The sequence below is a fragment of the Acanthopagrus latus genome, chromosome 17, assembly GCF_904848185.1.
Source record: "Acanthopagrus latus isolate v.2019 chromosome 17, fAcaLat1.1, whole genome shotgun sequence".
Lineage (NCBI taxonomy): Eukaryota > Metazoa > Chordata > Actinopteri > Spariformes > Sparidae > Acanthopagrus > Acanthopagrus latus.
The window spans coordinates 15483141-15496147 of NC_051055.1; the positions used below are offsets into that span (position 1 = coordinate 15483141).

The 13007-nt window shown below is 43.8% G+C and overlaps 1 protein-coding gene across 1 annotated transcript in view; it reads left to right on the forward strand.

Annotated features, from left to right (window-relative positions):
* LOC119005699 (IgGFc-binding protein) overlaps positions 1 to 13007 on the forward strand; it is a 39704-nt gene that overhangs the window by 22266 nt on the left and 4431 nt on the right. The window contains exons 28-41 of the mRNA XM_037073561.1: positions 2451 to 3685; positions 3764 to 4116; positions 4742 to 5321; positions 6068 to 6666; positions 6771 to 7347; positions 7483 to 7748; positions 7898 to 8236; positions 8375 to 8948; positions 9688 to 9887; positions 10094 to 10235; positions 10343 to 10671; positions 10759 to 11338; positions 11442 to 12040; positions 12436 to 13003. Coding sequence (XP_036929456.1) covers positions 2451 to 3685; positions 3764 to 4116; positions 4742 to 5321; positions 6068 to 6666; positions 6771 to 7347; positions 7483 to 7748; positions 7898 to 8236; positions 8375 to 8948; positions 9688 to 9887; positions 10094 to 10235; positions 10343 to 10671; positions 10759 to 11338; positions 11442 to 12040; positions 12436 to 13003 — 6941 coding nt within the window. The remainder of the gene's footprint in view (positions 1 to 2450; positions 3686 to 3763; positions 4117 to 4741; positions 5322 to 6067; positions 6667 to 6770; positions 7348 to 7482; positions 7749 to 7897; positions 8237 to 8374; positions 8949 to 9687; positions 9888 to 10093; positions 10236 to 10342; positions 10672 to 10758; positions 11339 to 11441; positions 12041 to 12435; positions 13004 to 13007) is intronic.

The following is a 13007-nucleotide window of genomic DNA, read 5'->3' on the forward strand; positions in this document are numbered from 1 at the left end:
ATTGATTAACTTTACATGAATGTTAAATATTTTGAAAGGTTATACAATAGGATTATTGAGGAAGTGGCATCATACATGTTGGGATTGGAGTTGGAGGTTCCTAGAAGCAATAAGTGTTTAGAGAACAAAGTATCTTGAGATCAGTTCAGCTGTGTTCAGAAAGTTTAATGTAGCGCACACCAACATGTAATGGGGAAGAAAAATGGACGAGGAAGAAGCACATGGAAACAAGGAGGTATAAAATGTCAGTCGGTTGCAAGACAGATGGGATGAGCTGGAAGATAAAATGAGCAGTGTCGAAGTGAGTCGAGGTCAGATAGAGAGTAGTTCAGGGTGTGGTGATGATGATTAAAGAAACATCTCTCAATAGTCTTTTTTTTTGTTTGATTTGATTAAATATTCATGTTTAACACAAACTTAATAAAGTATATAGTCTGTGCTGTGAGATATGAATATGATAAATATTCTATTTTTTCTTTTTTGTATTTCTCAAAACCCAGCTTGATTATGAAACTAGACTCTGCTTAAAGACTCTTGGGTAACTTTGAAGATAAGTTTTGATAGTGGTCTTATCACATTCTTGCCTTTCCCATTCTAAAGATTATTTTATTTGGTTACACCAGAATATACAATATAGTGTTGTACAGTAATCAAATTGACCTATATCTGTGGTGTTTCACATCAAGTGGCACTGGAATGTCTTCAGATAAAAGTACAAAACTGGGTCATGTTGCATCGACATGAATTAAAACTCTAATAATAGCAAGATTAATGTATTAATGACATTTTCTAAATGCGCCCTTTTTCAGTATTTGTGAGATTTTCCACACAATAAAAGGAGTTTCTGAAGAATACTTGTTTGGGGGTTCATTAATACATATTTTCTCTCAAATAAAAAATTAAGTAACAATACCGAATTTTCATCCTCTGTACCAGTACAAGTTGTTTTGGCATTCATGCAGGGATTCTCATCAGAGTCCGGGATGTGGATTTCACTGGGTGTGGTGTCTTTGAGGAAACCAATGAATGATCCATCACACACATTTGGTTGGTATTGGATTTCACACCTATGTCAACATACAGCAGGACCTGCAAGTCATTGCCAAGTTCTGCCTTAATTTGTTTTAGAGGAAGGGTATTGTTGTTTTAACGTGGCGCCCGCTGGGCTGTAGGATTTATGATTGGTTGTTTTTTCTGTTTAGTGGAGAATATAAAAGGATGGCACTGTAAAACATTCATCACACTTTAAGCTTGTGAGAAGGTAAGCACTTTTCATTCTGGGATTACGTATGTTAGCTGTCTGGTCAAATTAATGCATTTATATTAATTTCAAAAGTTGCTGGTACCAAAAAAACGATTTTTGTCTTTCAGCCATGGGGACCCTGTTACTGCTTTGTGCTGTGGGGGCTTTATTGAGCTGTAAGTGTATTTTGAATACTAGTAATTTTCATCTCAATGTGATACAACTGTGTTTTTGGTCTTTATATTTATTCTTTTTTATCACATTTTTAACCCGTGTTAAACTGAACAAATACATTTAGAAAAATCCTTTTCTTTAACACCTCATGCCCACAGTTAACAAACACTACTAAATGTAGATGTGCTCAATTAATCAATCACACAGCATTCCTCAAACCTTGGCTCAGAATTCCGCAGCAGGACTTGAAGCCAAGCAATCGCTCAATTTTTGAGCAATTTATCCAGGTTGTCAATCCCATCAGTAGAGAGGATTGTTGTGCGGCTGCAGCCCAGGTGCCGGTTTGAATGAGGCAGACTGTTAAACAGGTGAAGAATTTGAGAGTGCAGCACATAAAGGATAGCCATCTAAATTGAAATTTGCTTTTGTTGGGAATAGCATTTACCTTCAGCTGCTATTGAGTTGGAGCTATTATAGTGAATGGGTGAAACAGGAGTGTAATCTAAATCCCCCAGGCCCTGACTGAGCCCAGAAAATGTTCTTTTCACAGCAAAGGCACAGATATTGATAATATTTCCATTATGCAATTATATTGTCTGCGCAAGTGACTTATTGAGTGCTGCCGAGAAGCAGTCAAGTGACTATTCCTCAGACTAAATCTCTCACAATGGTTATCAAGGAAAAAAAGCAATCCATCCATTATAGACCAGCATTTATCCCTGCTTTTTAACTTTGAAATGAAGGTATTTTTCAGTCGCTCTCTCTTTGGTGTCATATTGTTTCTTTGTGCTGTGTATGCGATCCAAGACGTCTCAAGCCAAATTCTGTGTTACCAGTCTGTGAGTCTTTTGATTGCCTTGGCACAAACAGCCTAATTCATTTCCCAATGCTTTCCTTGACATGTTTTCTTCCTACACGAGATTTGTGAAGACAGTGTTGTACCTGACTACTTCATTTTAGAAGGCTTCTTTTAACATGCATTTTTCCTGTCTGTTTACTTGCCTCCTTCCCCCCGTCTGTCAGGTCCTTCTAGTGCTTTATGGGCAGGGAGGGAGTTCGCCCTGTCATTCATGCAGAACTATGTCCCGCACTACGACGGTCCTCACTTTCAGCTGTACATCACTGCTGTTCAGGCCAATGCTAAAGTGACGGTGCAAGTGCCTCCCTTGAAGTTCAAGCAAGAGAAGACTCTAAATGCTGGAGAGACGGTCACCATCAGTCTCCCCACGAGTGTCGAGATGTATGGAAGCCAGAGGTCTCCCAACACGGTGCGCATTGAAGCCTCAGCAGATGTGACTGTGACCTCTTTCAACAGCAAACGGTACACAGCAGACACCTCCGTAGTGTATCCCACCACTGAATGGGGCACAGAGTATTTCATCTTTACACCTCCTGGATCCCCGTATGGTACCTATAAAGAGTTCTCTGTGACGAATGGAAAAGAGAGCAACAAGGTGGAGATTTCCCCTCAAGCCAAAATCTGGTTCCAGCGCCGTAGCTATGACCGCGGCAGCCGATTGGTAATAGATCTCCAGCCATATGAGAGTGTCCAGCTCCAGAGCCCTTATGAAATTTCTGGCACCAGAGTTGCCTCCCAGCACCCTGTTGCTGTTGTCACCGGTCACACTTGCACCTGGCGCTTCTCCAAATGTAATCATGTATATGAGCAACTACTGCCCGTGAAGAGTTGGGGATCCAACTTCATCGTGCCTCCCTTGAGCTTCCAGACCAAATTCGACAGTGTCTACCTCCTGGCCTCGCAGCCCACCAAAGTCACTCTCAGTAATGGAGACCGTAAAGATGTCTTGAGTTTGAACAGGGGAAAGATTCTGGAGCTCCAATACCACAAAACTCAAACATTAACCATTCAGGCTGACCATGGAATCCAGGTCCTCATGTTCTTTAATGGTGTAGCACTGGGCGGGCATGATAAATACTATGACCCTTTCTTAACAACCATCCTGCCCACACAGCGTTTCTGCTCCTCCTACTCAATAGAGGCTCTGGATGGCTTCGATAACCAAGCCCTGATTGTAGCACAAACCGGTGCGACGGCAGAGCTGCGTTTAGATGGCGCAAACCTGCCCAGGGAGGTCCAGTGGAAAAAGGTCCAAGACACAGATTTCTCGTGGGCGCAGATGTCCTACAAGAAAACCCCTGGAAAAAATAGACACACCCTGTCCAGCTCCGGTTCCCCTTTCGCTCTCTATGCTGTGGGAGTCGGCGAGATGAATGGCTATGGTTCCCTAGGACAATGCATACAGCCAGGTGAGGTGCACATATGATATCTCTTTGAGACTAGACTAATGATGTGGGCATTAATGTATTCTCTTCATGGTTCTCCAGGAGGTGGCTCTTTGTCCTGCAGCAGTATCACCTGCAGTGCCACCGAGGTGTGTGAGATGAAGGGTGGGTATCCCTCCTGTGTCCCCAAACCGGTGAAAAGCAAATCTGGTACGTGCTGGGCCATGGGAGATCCCCACTACCGCACCTTTGACGGGAGACACTATGACTTCATGGGTACTTGCACATACGTCATCGCTAAAAACTGTGGGAAGGATGATCATCTCCCAGCCTTCGAGGTCCTCGCTCAGAATGAGAACAGGGGAAGCCTCAGGGTGTCCTATGTTGCCCTGGTCTCAGTGAAGGTCTATGGCGTCACCATTGTTGTAGCTCGGTCTGAGACAGGTCGCGTGAGGGTAAGCCTTCATATTTCTGTTAATAATAAGTACTTGAGTATTTCCATGCTCTGCTATTCTGGGGGCAAATATTGTACTTTCTACTTCACTACATTTTTTTTTGTTAACCATAGTTACTAGTTACTCAGCAGATTGCACACATAGGATGTTAAGCTGATTGGTGACATGCAAATAAATGTATAAACAACATTTAGCTTATCTTCTGAAACTTAAGTTTACTGATTTCCAGAAGGGTTAGGGAAGGGTTTTTTGATGTTTGAGTACATCTATTAACTAATATTATAACGCAATATATTTACTTTTACTCAAGTATAACATTGAGTTACTTTAATAATGCTGGTAAGATAACAAATATCCATATTTTAAAATCAACCTGACTTCATTTTATTATGGAAATTAATTTTGGTGGTGTGATACATTTAAATGTATATATTCAAATTTAGGATTTCAAGATATATATGGGGATAATTGATTATCATGATCTATAGGTTGCAACTAACGGTTATCTTATTGACATTAGAAGCATTGATTATTGCAATGGCTTAAGGAAAATGTGCTTGTGTCCTTCCCTAATTTAAAACCATAAAAAGATTAAATGAAATATTGTCTATTCTCTTTTGTCCAGGTTGACAATAATCTGTGGAGTTTGCCAATAACCTTGAAGAACAACAAACTGGTTATGTTCCAGAGCGGTCGTTCTGTGGTCATTGAGACTGATTTTGGTCTGACTGTCCAGTATGACTGGGAACACAAACTTGTGGTCAAACTGTCTGGCAGTTACGCTGGTAAGACTTGTGGTCTCTGTGGCAACTTCAATGGCAACCCCAAGGATGATTTCACTACACCCTCCGGCACCCAGGCAGGTGGAGCGGTGGCCTTCGGGAGCAGCTGGAAGGTGCCAGGGCTGGTGAAAGATGCCCTGTGCAGAGATAACTGTGTGGGTGGATGTGAGCGCTGTGAAAACAACTTGATGAAAAAATGGGAGGGTGTTGAGTTTTGCGGGCTCATCACACTCATAGAAAATGGGCCATTCAGCAAATGTCATGGCGTCATTGACCCACAACCATACCTGCAGAACTGTAAATATGATGTATGCATGGGAGGTGGCCTTCGACATTTCCTCTGCAGGGCACTGGAGACCTACACTGAGGCCTGCCAGGAAGCTGGGATCCAGGTCCAAGATTGGAGGAAGATGGCACAGTGCCGTAAGTAATGTTTAACTACTAAATTAGAATCATACTCATCAGCTATGTGTACAAATAAAACTGTTTTTACTTGTTTTTTCATTGCTTTCAGTGTACTGACACACAGAACAATTAATTGGAAGACAGAAGTAGACATACAGCTCAACTGAACAAATATTATAAAAATTACTATATATGCTTTTGTAAAAACAAGAAGCAGGTGCTCATACTATCTGTATAAATATGTATACAAAGCAACAATAATCAACAACATACAGTGTTCTGTATCCTGTAAAGAAATACAAATTCTGCAAACAACAGTGGTGGAATGTAACTTAATACATATACTCAACTGCTGTACTTTAATACAATTTTGAGCTGCTTTCATCCTATTTTTTTGTACTCTTCACTCCATAACATTTATTTAATGCTTTAGGTATGAGTTGCTTTGCAGAATTAGCTTAAAATGAAATAAAAATTGATTTATAGAAAAATGATTTTTGATTAAGCATCAGGATGTTCGGTTATTAAAATGAGCTCCACCTTAAACCAGCTGCAACATTTAAGTAATAAACACATAAAGGTCTCGGTCATTATACTCTAAAACAGAATGTTATTCAGGAATTGGACAATTAGCACGATTACTTGTAGTAAGTAATAGCACAGTGTGTATTTGAAATTGTAAATATAGTATATAATATCAATCTCAATTAATAGTCAAATGAATATACATTCTCACTCTGTTCTCATCTTTCATCTCCCTAAAGCTGCTAAATGTCCAGCCAACAGCCACTATGAACTCTGTGGAAATGCCTGTCCTGCCACTTGTTCTGACCCCAAAGCTCCTTCCAAATGCACTCGCCCCTGTGTGGAGACCTGCACCTGTAACGCCGGCTTTGTTTTGAGCGGAAGCGAGTGTGTGCCCGAAGCTCGGTGCGGTTGTACCTACGAGGGTCGATACGTCCCTGCTTGGGAGTCGTTCTGGGCCGACGAGAAGTGCAAGCGACGGTGTGAATGTGTTGGTGGAAGCAGACAAGTGCAGTGCAAGGATAAAAGCTGCGGGGCAGGGCAGGGGTGCAAGGTTGTTGACGGAAGAATAAAATGTGAAGCATACTCCCGCAGCACCTGCCAGGCCACGGGCGACCCGCATTACATGACCTTTGACAAGAGGAAGTTTGACTTCCAGGGCACATGTGTGTACCAACTGGTTGCACTCTGCTCCAAAAACCCGGAGTTGGTTCCGTTTGAAGTGCTAGTGCAGAATGATCGCAGGGGCAGCAGGGTGGTGTCATACACCAAGTTAGTGGAGATCAAGATCTACTCTCTCAGCATTGTTATTACAAGGACCCACAAGGGCTTGATTTTGGTAAGAACAACGCACATCATGTTCAGTATCTGAAAAGTTGAATTTTCCCTGTGACTTTAATATTCAATCTCTGTATATAAATACAATTGTGTGCTCTTCTCCAGGTGAACAATGAGCTGGTCAACCTGCCTGCTACCCTGGATGGAGGGAAGGCAGGAGAGGTATCTGTGTTTAAGAGTGGCTGGTTCGCGGTGGTCACCACAACCTTCGGCCTCAGAGTCTCCTTTAACTGGAAGTATGCTGTGTTTGTAACGCTGCCAAGCAACTACCAGGGGGCCGTTTGCGGCCTGTGTGGCAACTACAATGGCAATGCCAAGGATGACCTGATTCCAAAGAACGGAGACAAACCAGTCTCACCAGTAGATTTTGGTACCAGCTGGCGAGTGGCTGAAATCCCAGGCTGTGTGGAAGGCTGTAAAGGGGTGTGTCCTGATTGTGACATCACAGAGAAGGTTCGATACGAAAAGTCAGATTTCTGTGGTATGATGAAAGACCCCAAAGGGCCGTTCCGTGACTGCCACGCTAAGGTGGACCCAGCTAGCTTCTTTGATGACTGCGTGTATGATGTATGTCTATATAAGGGCAGAAAGGATGTGCTTTGTGAGGCTATTACATCATACACATCTGCCTGCCAGGAAGCAGGGGCCAAGGTGTACAGCTGGAGGACAAGTCAGTTCTGTGGTGAGAAATTGTATTACTTTCATAGAATAACTTGCATAAAAAGCTAAATGAGCATTATTTGCTCTAGTAGGCGATTTTGATTATGTACACAAAAAAAAAACATTCACATTGTCTTTTGGTGTCCCTTGTGTACAGCGAAGAAATGCGGAGTGCATAGCCACTATGAGATTTGTGAAACTGGTTGTCCTGCCACATGCAAGAGTCTATCCTCTTCTAAGAATTGCAATACTTTATGCGAGGAGTCCTGTGCCTGCGACGAGGGGTACATCCTCAGTGGAGATAGCTGTGTGCCCTTCTCTCAATGCGGCTGCCTCTACAAAGACCGCTACTACCGCATTGGCCAAGTGTTTTACCCCAATGGACAGTGCCAGGAAGAATGCAAGTGCACAAAAGACGGAGAGGTAATGGATGCTAAAGGAGATGATTTGAATGACTAATAATTTGATAATGATGAAATTTTAGTTTAGTTTTTTTTAAGATTTGATTTAGATTTAGATTTTTTGTTTAGATTGCTATAATACTTGTCTTGTTCTTTAACTGTCTCTCTCAGGTCGAGTGCAAGAAGTTCAAATGCGGCCCAAATGAGAAGTGTCAAATACAGGATGGCGTCCAAAAATGCCAGCCTGTTGGTAAGGGCATATGCCACGCCTCAGGTGACCCCCATTACCTCTCTTTTGATGGCCGAACATTTGATTTCCAGGGCACCTGCACCTATACACTCTCCAAGAGCTGCGGGCTGGAAGGCACCCACCTGGTGGCCTTTGCTGTTCAGGTGGAGAATGTGCAGTGGAATCAGATGAGGAGAAAAGTGGTGTCTGTTACCAAGCTGGTTGCCGTGGAGGTCTACGGCTTCACCCTCATCATGAGGAACAATATGCGTGGAGTCCTGGTGAGCAAGACTTTTGGTGCTAATTTGAAACAATACAGTAAAATATATTCAGTGCATCATGGTGGTCGATGGTGGAAATGGCTGACAGATGTAAAAACTAGCATGACAGATTCTAATCAGTAACTCTTACTCTTTTAGGTAAATGGAGTGTTTAACTACCTTCCTGTGAATCTCAATGATGGAGCAGTGCAGGTCTTTCAAGAAGGCATTCGTTATGTTATTGCAACAAATTTCGGCCTGATTGTCACTTATGACCTGGTCTATCATGTGACAGTCACAGTACCTGGTAATTACCGTGGTAAGGTCTGTGGCCTGTGTGGCAACTTCAACGGAGACCAAAAAGATGACTTCCAATTGCCCAGCCGTCAGCTCACCAAAAATGTGAATGCATTTGGAAAATCATGGAAGGTCACCATCCCCAATGTGGTGTGTGGAAATGGCTGCGAAGGGAATAACTGTCCTAACTGTGACCCAGCTCGCAAGGCTATCTTTTCAAGGTCCACTTACTGTGGTATTCTAACAGCACCCAAAGGTCCTTTTGCAGCCTGCCACAGTAAACTGAACCCACAGCCATACTTTGACGACTGCGTGTTTGATGTATGTGCTTCCAATGGTGATGGAAAGGTGCTGTGCAACAGCGTAGCAGCCTATGCCTTCAACTGTCACATGGCAGGAGTAGACGTCAAAAACTGGAGGACGCCTTCATTCTGTCGTAAGTGACTTACAGAAATTTACTGATTGTTTTTCCTTCAAATCAACATCTTACTCTCATCTGTCATATTGTATTGAAGATGCCATATCATGCTCAGTTTCAAATTCATAGTTTATTTTGGGCAACTACTTAACATGCTTTGATGTTCGAAAAATAAATAATTTTTCTCATACAGTCCATTACTGCAGCACCTCTATTCACCCTCTCACTTAATGCTCCACGTTTGTCTCTCAAGCAGCGCTGTAACATTCTCTTTAACATTTTAAATAGATGGGGACTTGTTTTAAAATGTAAAAACAAAAAAACAAACGCATAATAAAAAAAAAAAATCCAGCATAATCCAAGTCTTTTGAAATTGTTTTGAAAAGACATTTTTTTATGAGCTAGTGCACCCAAGTCAAACAAGGTGTACGCTTTTAGCTTAGCAGCAACATTGAAGATTTGCTTAAAATTATTTTGTGGACTATGAAGCTTCACCTGACTTTTCATCGGCAGGAGAGTGACCAGATAATGAATATTCACTTCTGGGTGAGCTGTTTATTTGTAGTCTAAATGTAGTCTGCTCTGATTAGTCAGTTCTCCCAGGCCTGAGCAGACACCACCCACTGTGTTTCTGTGTCAGCTTGGCCAGCCGGGGTGTGGTGGAGGACGGTGACTGTATAGTTGTGATATAACAATTCATTGAAAATAAGTACCAGGTTTGATACATGTTTTCCCTGTTTTGTCTAATTTATTTCAGCCATGAAATGCCCAGCCAACAGTCACTATGAGGTGTGTGCAGACGCCTGCTCTGCATCCTGCGAGGGCCTCACAGAGATCGTCAAGTGCTCCGAGGGCTGCACAGAGGGCTGTGAGTGTAACGCTGGCTTCTTGTTCAATGGTCAGACATGTGTTCCAGAGGCTCAGTGCGGCTGCTACGACAACGGAAGAACGTACAAGGTACTATTTAACACTTCTGTCAGTGCAAAGCCATACCATGCACAATAATGTACAAATGATAACTTATTAGTGTCACTTCAGCAAATACGCATAGCAGCATTAAGCTTTATTTTGATTAAATGGAATAAGAATGAAATAAGGTTTAACTTGCATGTTCACTGTGCATTATCTTGCCCCTTTATAATAAACCTGCCTGCTCTCCCCAGCCTGGTGAAGTTACGTATGATAAAGACTGTGACACAAAGTGCACCTGTAATCCAGTAAAAGGCCTTGTGTGTGAAAAGTATTCCTGCCCTAAAAGCACTAAATGCATGGTCAAGAAAGGAATCAGGGCATGCTACAACACAGGCAAGACACAAATATTGCATATTTGTTTTAACAAATATTAACAATTCTTACTCTTATTTATGGAATATTCTTCCTATTGATTTCCCTCCCTTGTTTATCTTGTGTAGATCCCTGCAAAGATGCCAACTGTCGGGTCAAGGAGAAGTGCCGTGTCGAGAAGGGTGAAGCTGTGTGCGTCCCTGAGTACACAGGCGTCTGCTGGGCCTGGGGTGATCCCCACTACCACACATTTGATGGTTATAACTATGACTTCCAGGGCACCTGCAAGTATGTTATCTCCAAGACCTGCGGGAATGTGGATGGACTAGTGCCGTTCTCAGTCACTGAGAGGAACGATAACCGTGGAAACACAGCGGTTTCTTACGTCAGGGAGGTAGATGTGTCTGTGTATGGGTACAGTATCATCATCCGCAAGAACCAAGTCGGTCGGGTCACGGTAAGAGTTTCTTGTCTGATGTGTTTGATTTGTAGTGCTTCAGTGAGTACATTATTTACATTGTTCTGACTGTTCTATTCCCTTAAGGTGGACGGGGAGCAGTTGAATCTTCCTGTGTCCCTGGGTGAGGGTGAGGTGTCAGTGGTTCAGCGTGGTCACTCTGCAGTGGTGGAGACAAGCTTTGGCCTGGTCATCTCCTACGATTGGAACTGGAACCTGGTCATCAGGCTGCCTAGTAGTTACTATGGCAGCGTCTGTGGTCTGTGCGGCAACTTCAACGGTAACAGTCGCGATGAGCTCCAGAATCCAGCCGGCAAAGCTGTCTCCTCAGTGATCGAATGGGGCAAGAGCTGGCAAACACCTGAGCAGGACAAGAACCATCCATGTTGGGACACGTGTACGAAAAACTGTCCAAACTGTGACGATAGCCAGTTGAAGCTCTATAAGACTGAGGCTTTCTGTGGCGCCCTCACAGCCAAGACCAAAGGCGTATTCCAGAAATGTCATGCAAAATTGGACCCTGAGGCCTTCATGAACAGCTGTGTGTATGATGTGTGTATGAATAAGGGAGACAAAAAGATGCTGTGCCAGGCTTTGGCCTCCTACAGTCAGCAATGTCGTGATGAGGGAGTAATAATCACGGGCTGGAGGAAGAAGTTTGGCTGCCGTGAGTATTTATGAGAAGCTCATTTGCTCATTTTGATCAAAGATTTCAATCAAATATTGATGTTCTTTTTTGGTTAATTCCTTTAAATCCAATTCCTATCCAGCGATGAATTGTCAGCGTCACAGCCACTATGAAGACTGTGCAAGCCCATGCCAGGCATCCTGCCCATTCCCAGAGGAGAAGCAGGCCTGTAAAGGTGCCTGTGTGGAGACCTGTGTGTGTGATAAGGGTTACATACTCAGCGCTGGTGTCTGCATCCCTGCTAAAACGTGTGGCTGCTCCTATGATGGCCGCTACTACAAGCCAGGCCAGCGCTTTTGGGCTGATGAGGCTTGTGGACGCCTATGTGAGTGTGATACGACCCTGGGCATGGTGACCTGCCGTGAGGCGTCCTGCTCTTCCAAGGAGAGGTGCACCGTGGTGGATGGAGAGCGTGCCTGCCGACCCATTAGTCACGCCACGTGCTCAGCCTCAGGTGACCCGCACTACCGGACTTTTGATGGCCGTAGGTTTGACTTCCAGGGCACGTGTGTGTATCAGCTGGTGGGAATTTGCTCTAAGCAGCCCGGGCTTGTGCCTTTCAAGGTGACTGTGCAGAACGACCACCGGGGAAGCAAGGCTGTGTCCTACACAAGGACTGTCAAGTTCTCCATATATGACATCACCCTCACCATCAGCAGAGAATACCCCTACAGGGTCCTGGTAAGTATGGATGCGGAAGTATGGATAATGTGAATCACACGGGTGATTGGATGAAAGATGCAATAAGTAATCTGGCACTTTTCCTGTGTATTTTTTGGGGATAACAGAAATGGGACACAGCCTGTAGTTACAGTATTAAAAATAAAAAACAAGACAAATACTCTGGGCCTCGTTCAAATGAGTAGATCATAATGCCTTCTGTCATTGTGCTAATTCTGACATCCCTCATGCTCTTCTGCATATATATTTAATTGCATATTCAAATTTTGATCCATGCAGACTTAATTAAACTAAGATTTAACTGCACATTAGAACGGATTAGCAAGGACGGCAGAATTATTAAATCTATAATCTCCTAAAAATATTCCTCCCTCCCCTCATTTTCTGCTCTTCAGCTCAATGGGCAGCTTGCTTCACTACCGCTGGATTACAATAATGAGCTGGTAGTGTCTCTCAGTGGCTGGACAGCTGTAGTGGAGACAGCTGCTGGTATCACCGTGACCTTTGACTGGCGGAGCACAGTGAGTGTTACTCTGCCCAGCAACTACCAGGACGCAGTCTGCGGCCTGTGTGGCAACTACAACGGAAAAGCTCAGGATGACCTGACCATGCGGAACGGCCAGACCGCCAGTGATGGAGCCAAGCTCGGCGAGAGCTGGCAGGTGGCCCTCGTACCAGGCTGTTCATCAGTCTGCCAGGGGGCATGGTGCCAGGCCTGTTCAGACTCCCAGAGGAAAGCGTACGCAGCCCAGAAGCACTGTGGTATTATCGCTGACAAGGCAGGGCCTTTCAGAGATTGTTTCAAGCATGTGGACCCTGCTCCTTACCTGGAGAACTGTGTGTATGATGCCTGTCATTACCATGGCCACCATGGATCAGTCTGTGATGCTGTGGGAGTCTATGCCTCAGCCTGTCAGAGCGCAGGAGTCACCATCTACTCCTGGAGAAGAGCTGACTTCTGTCGTGA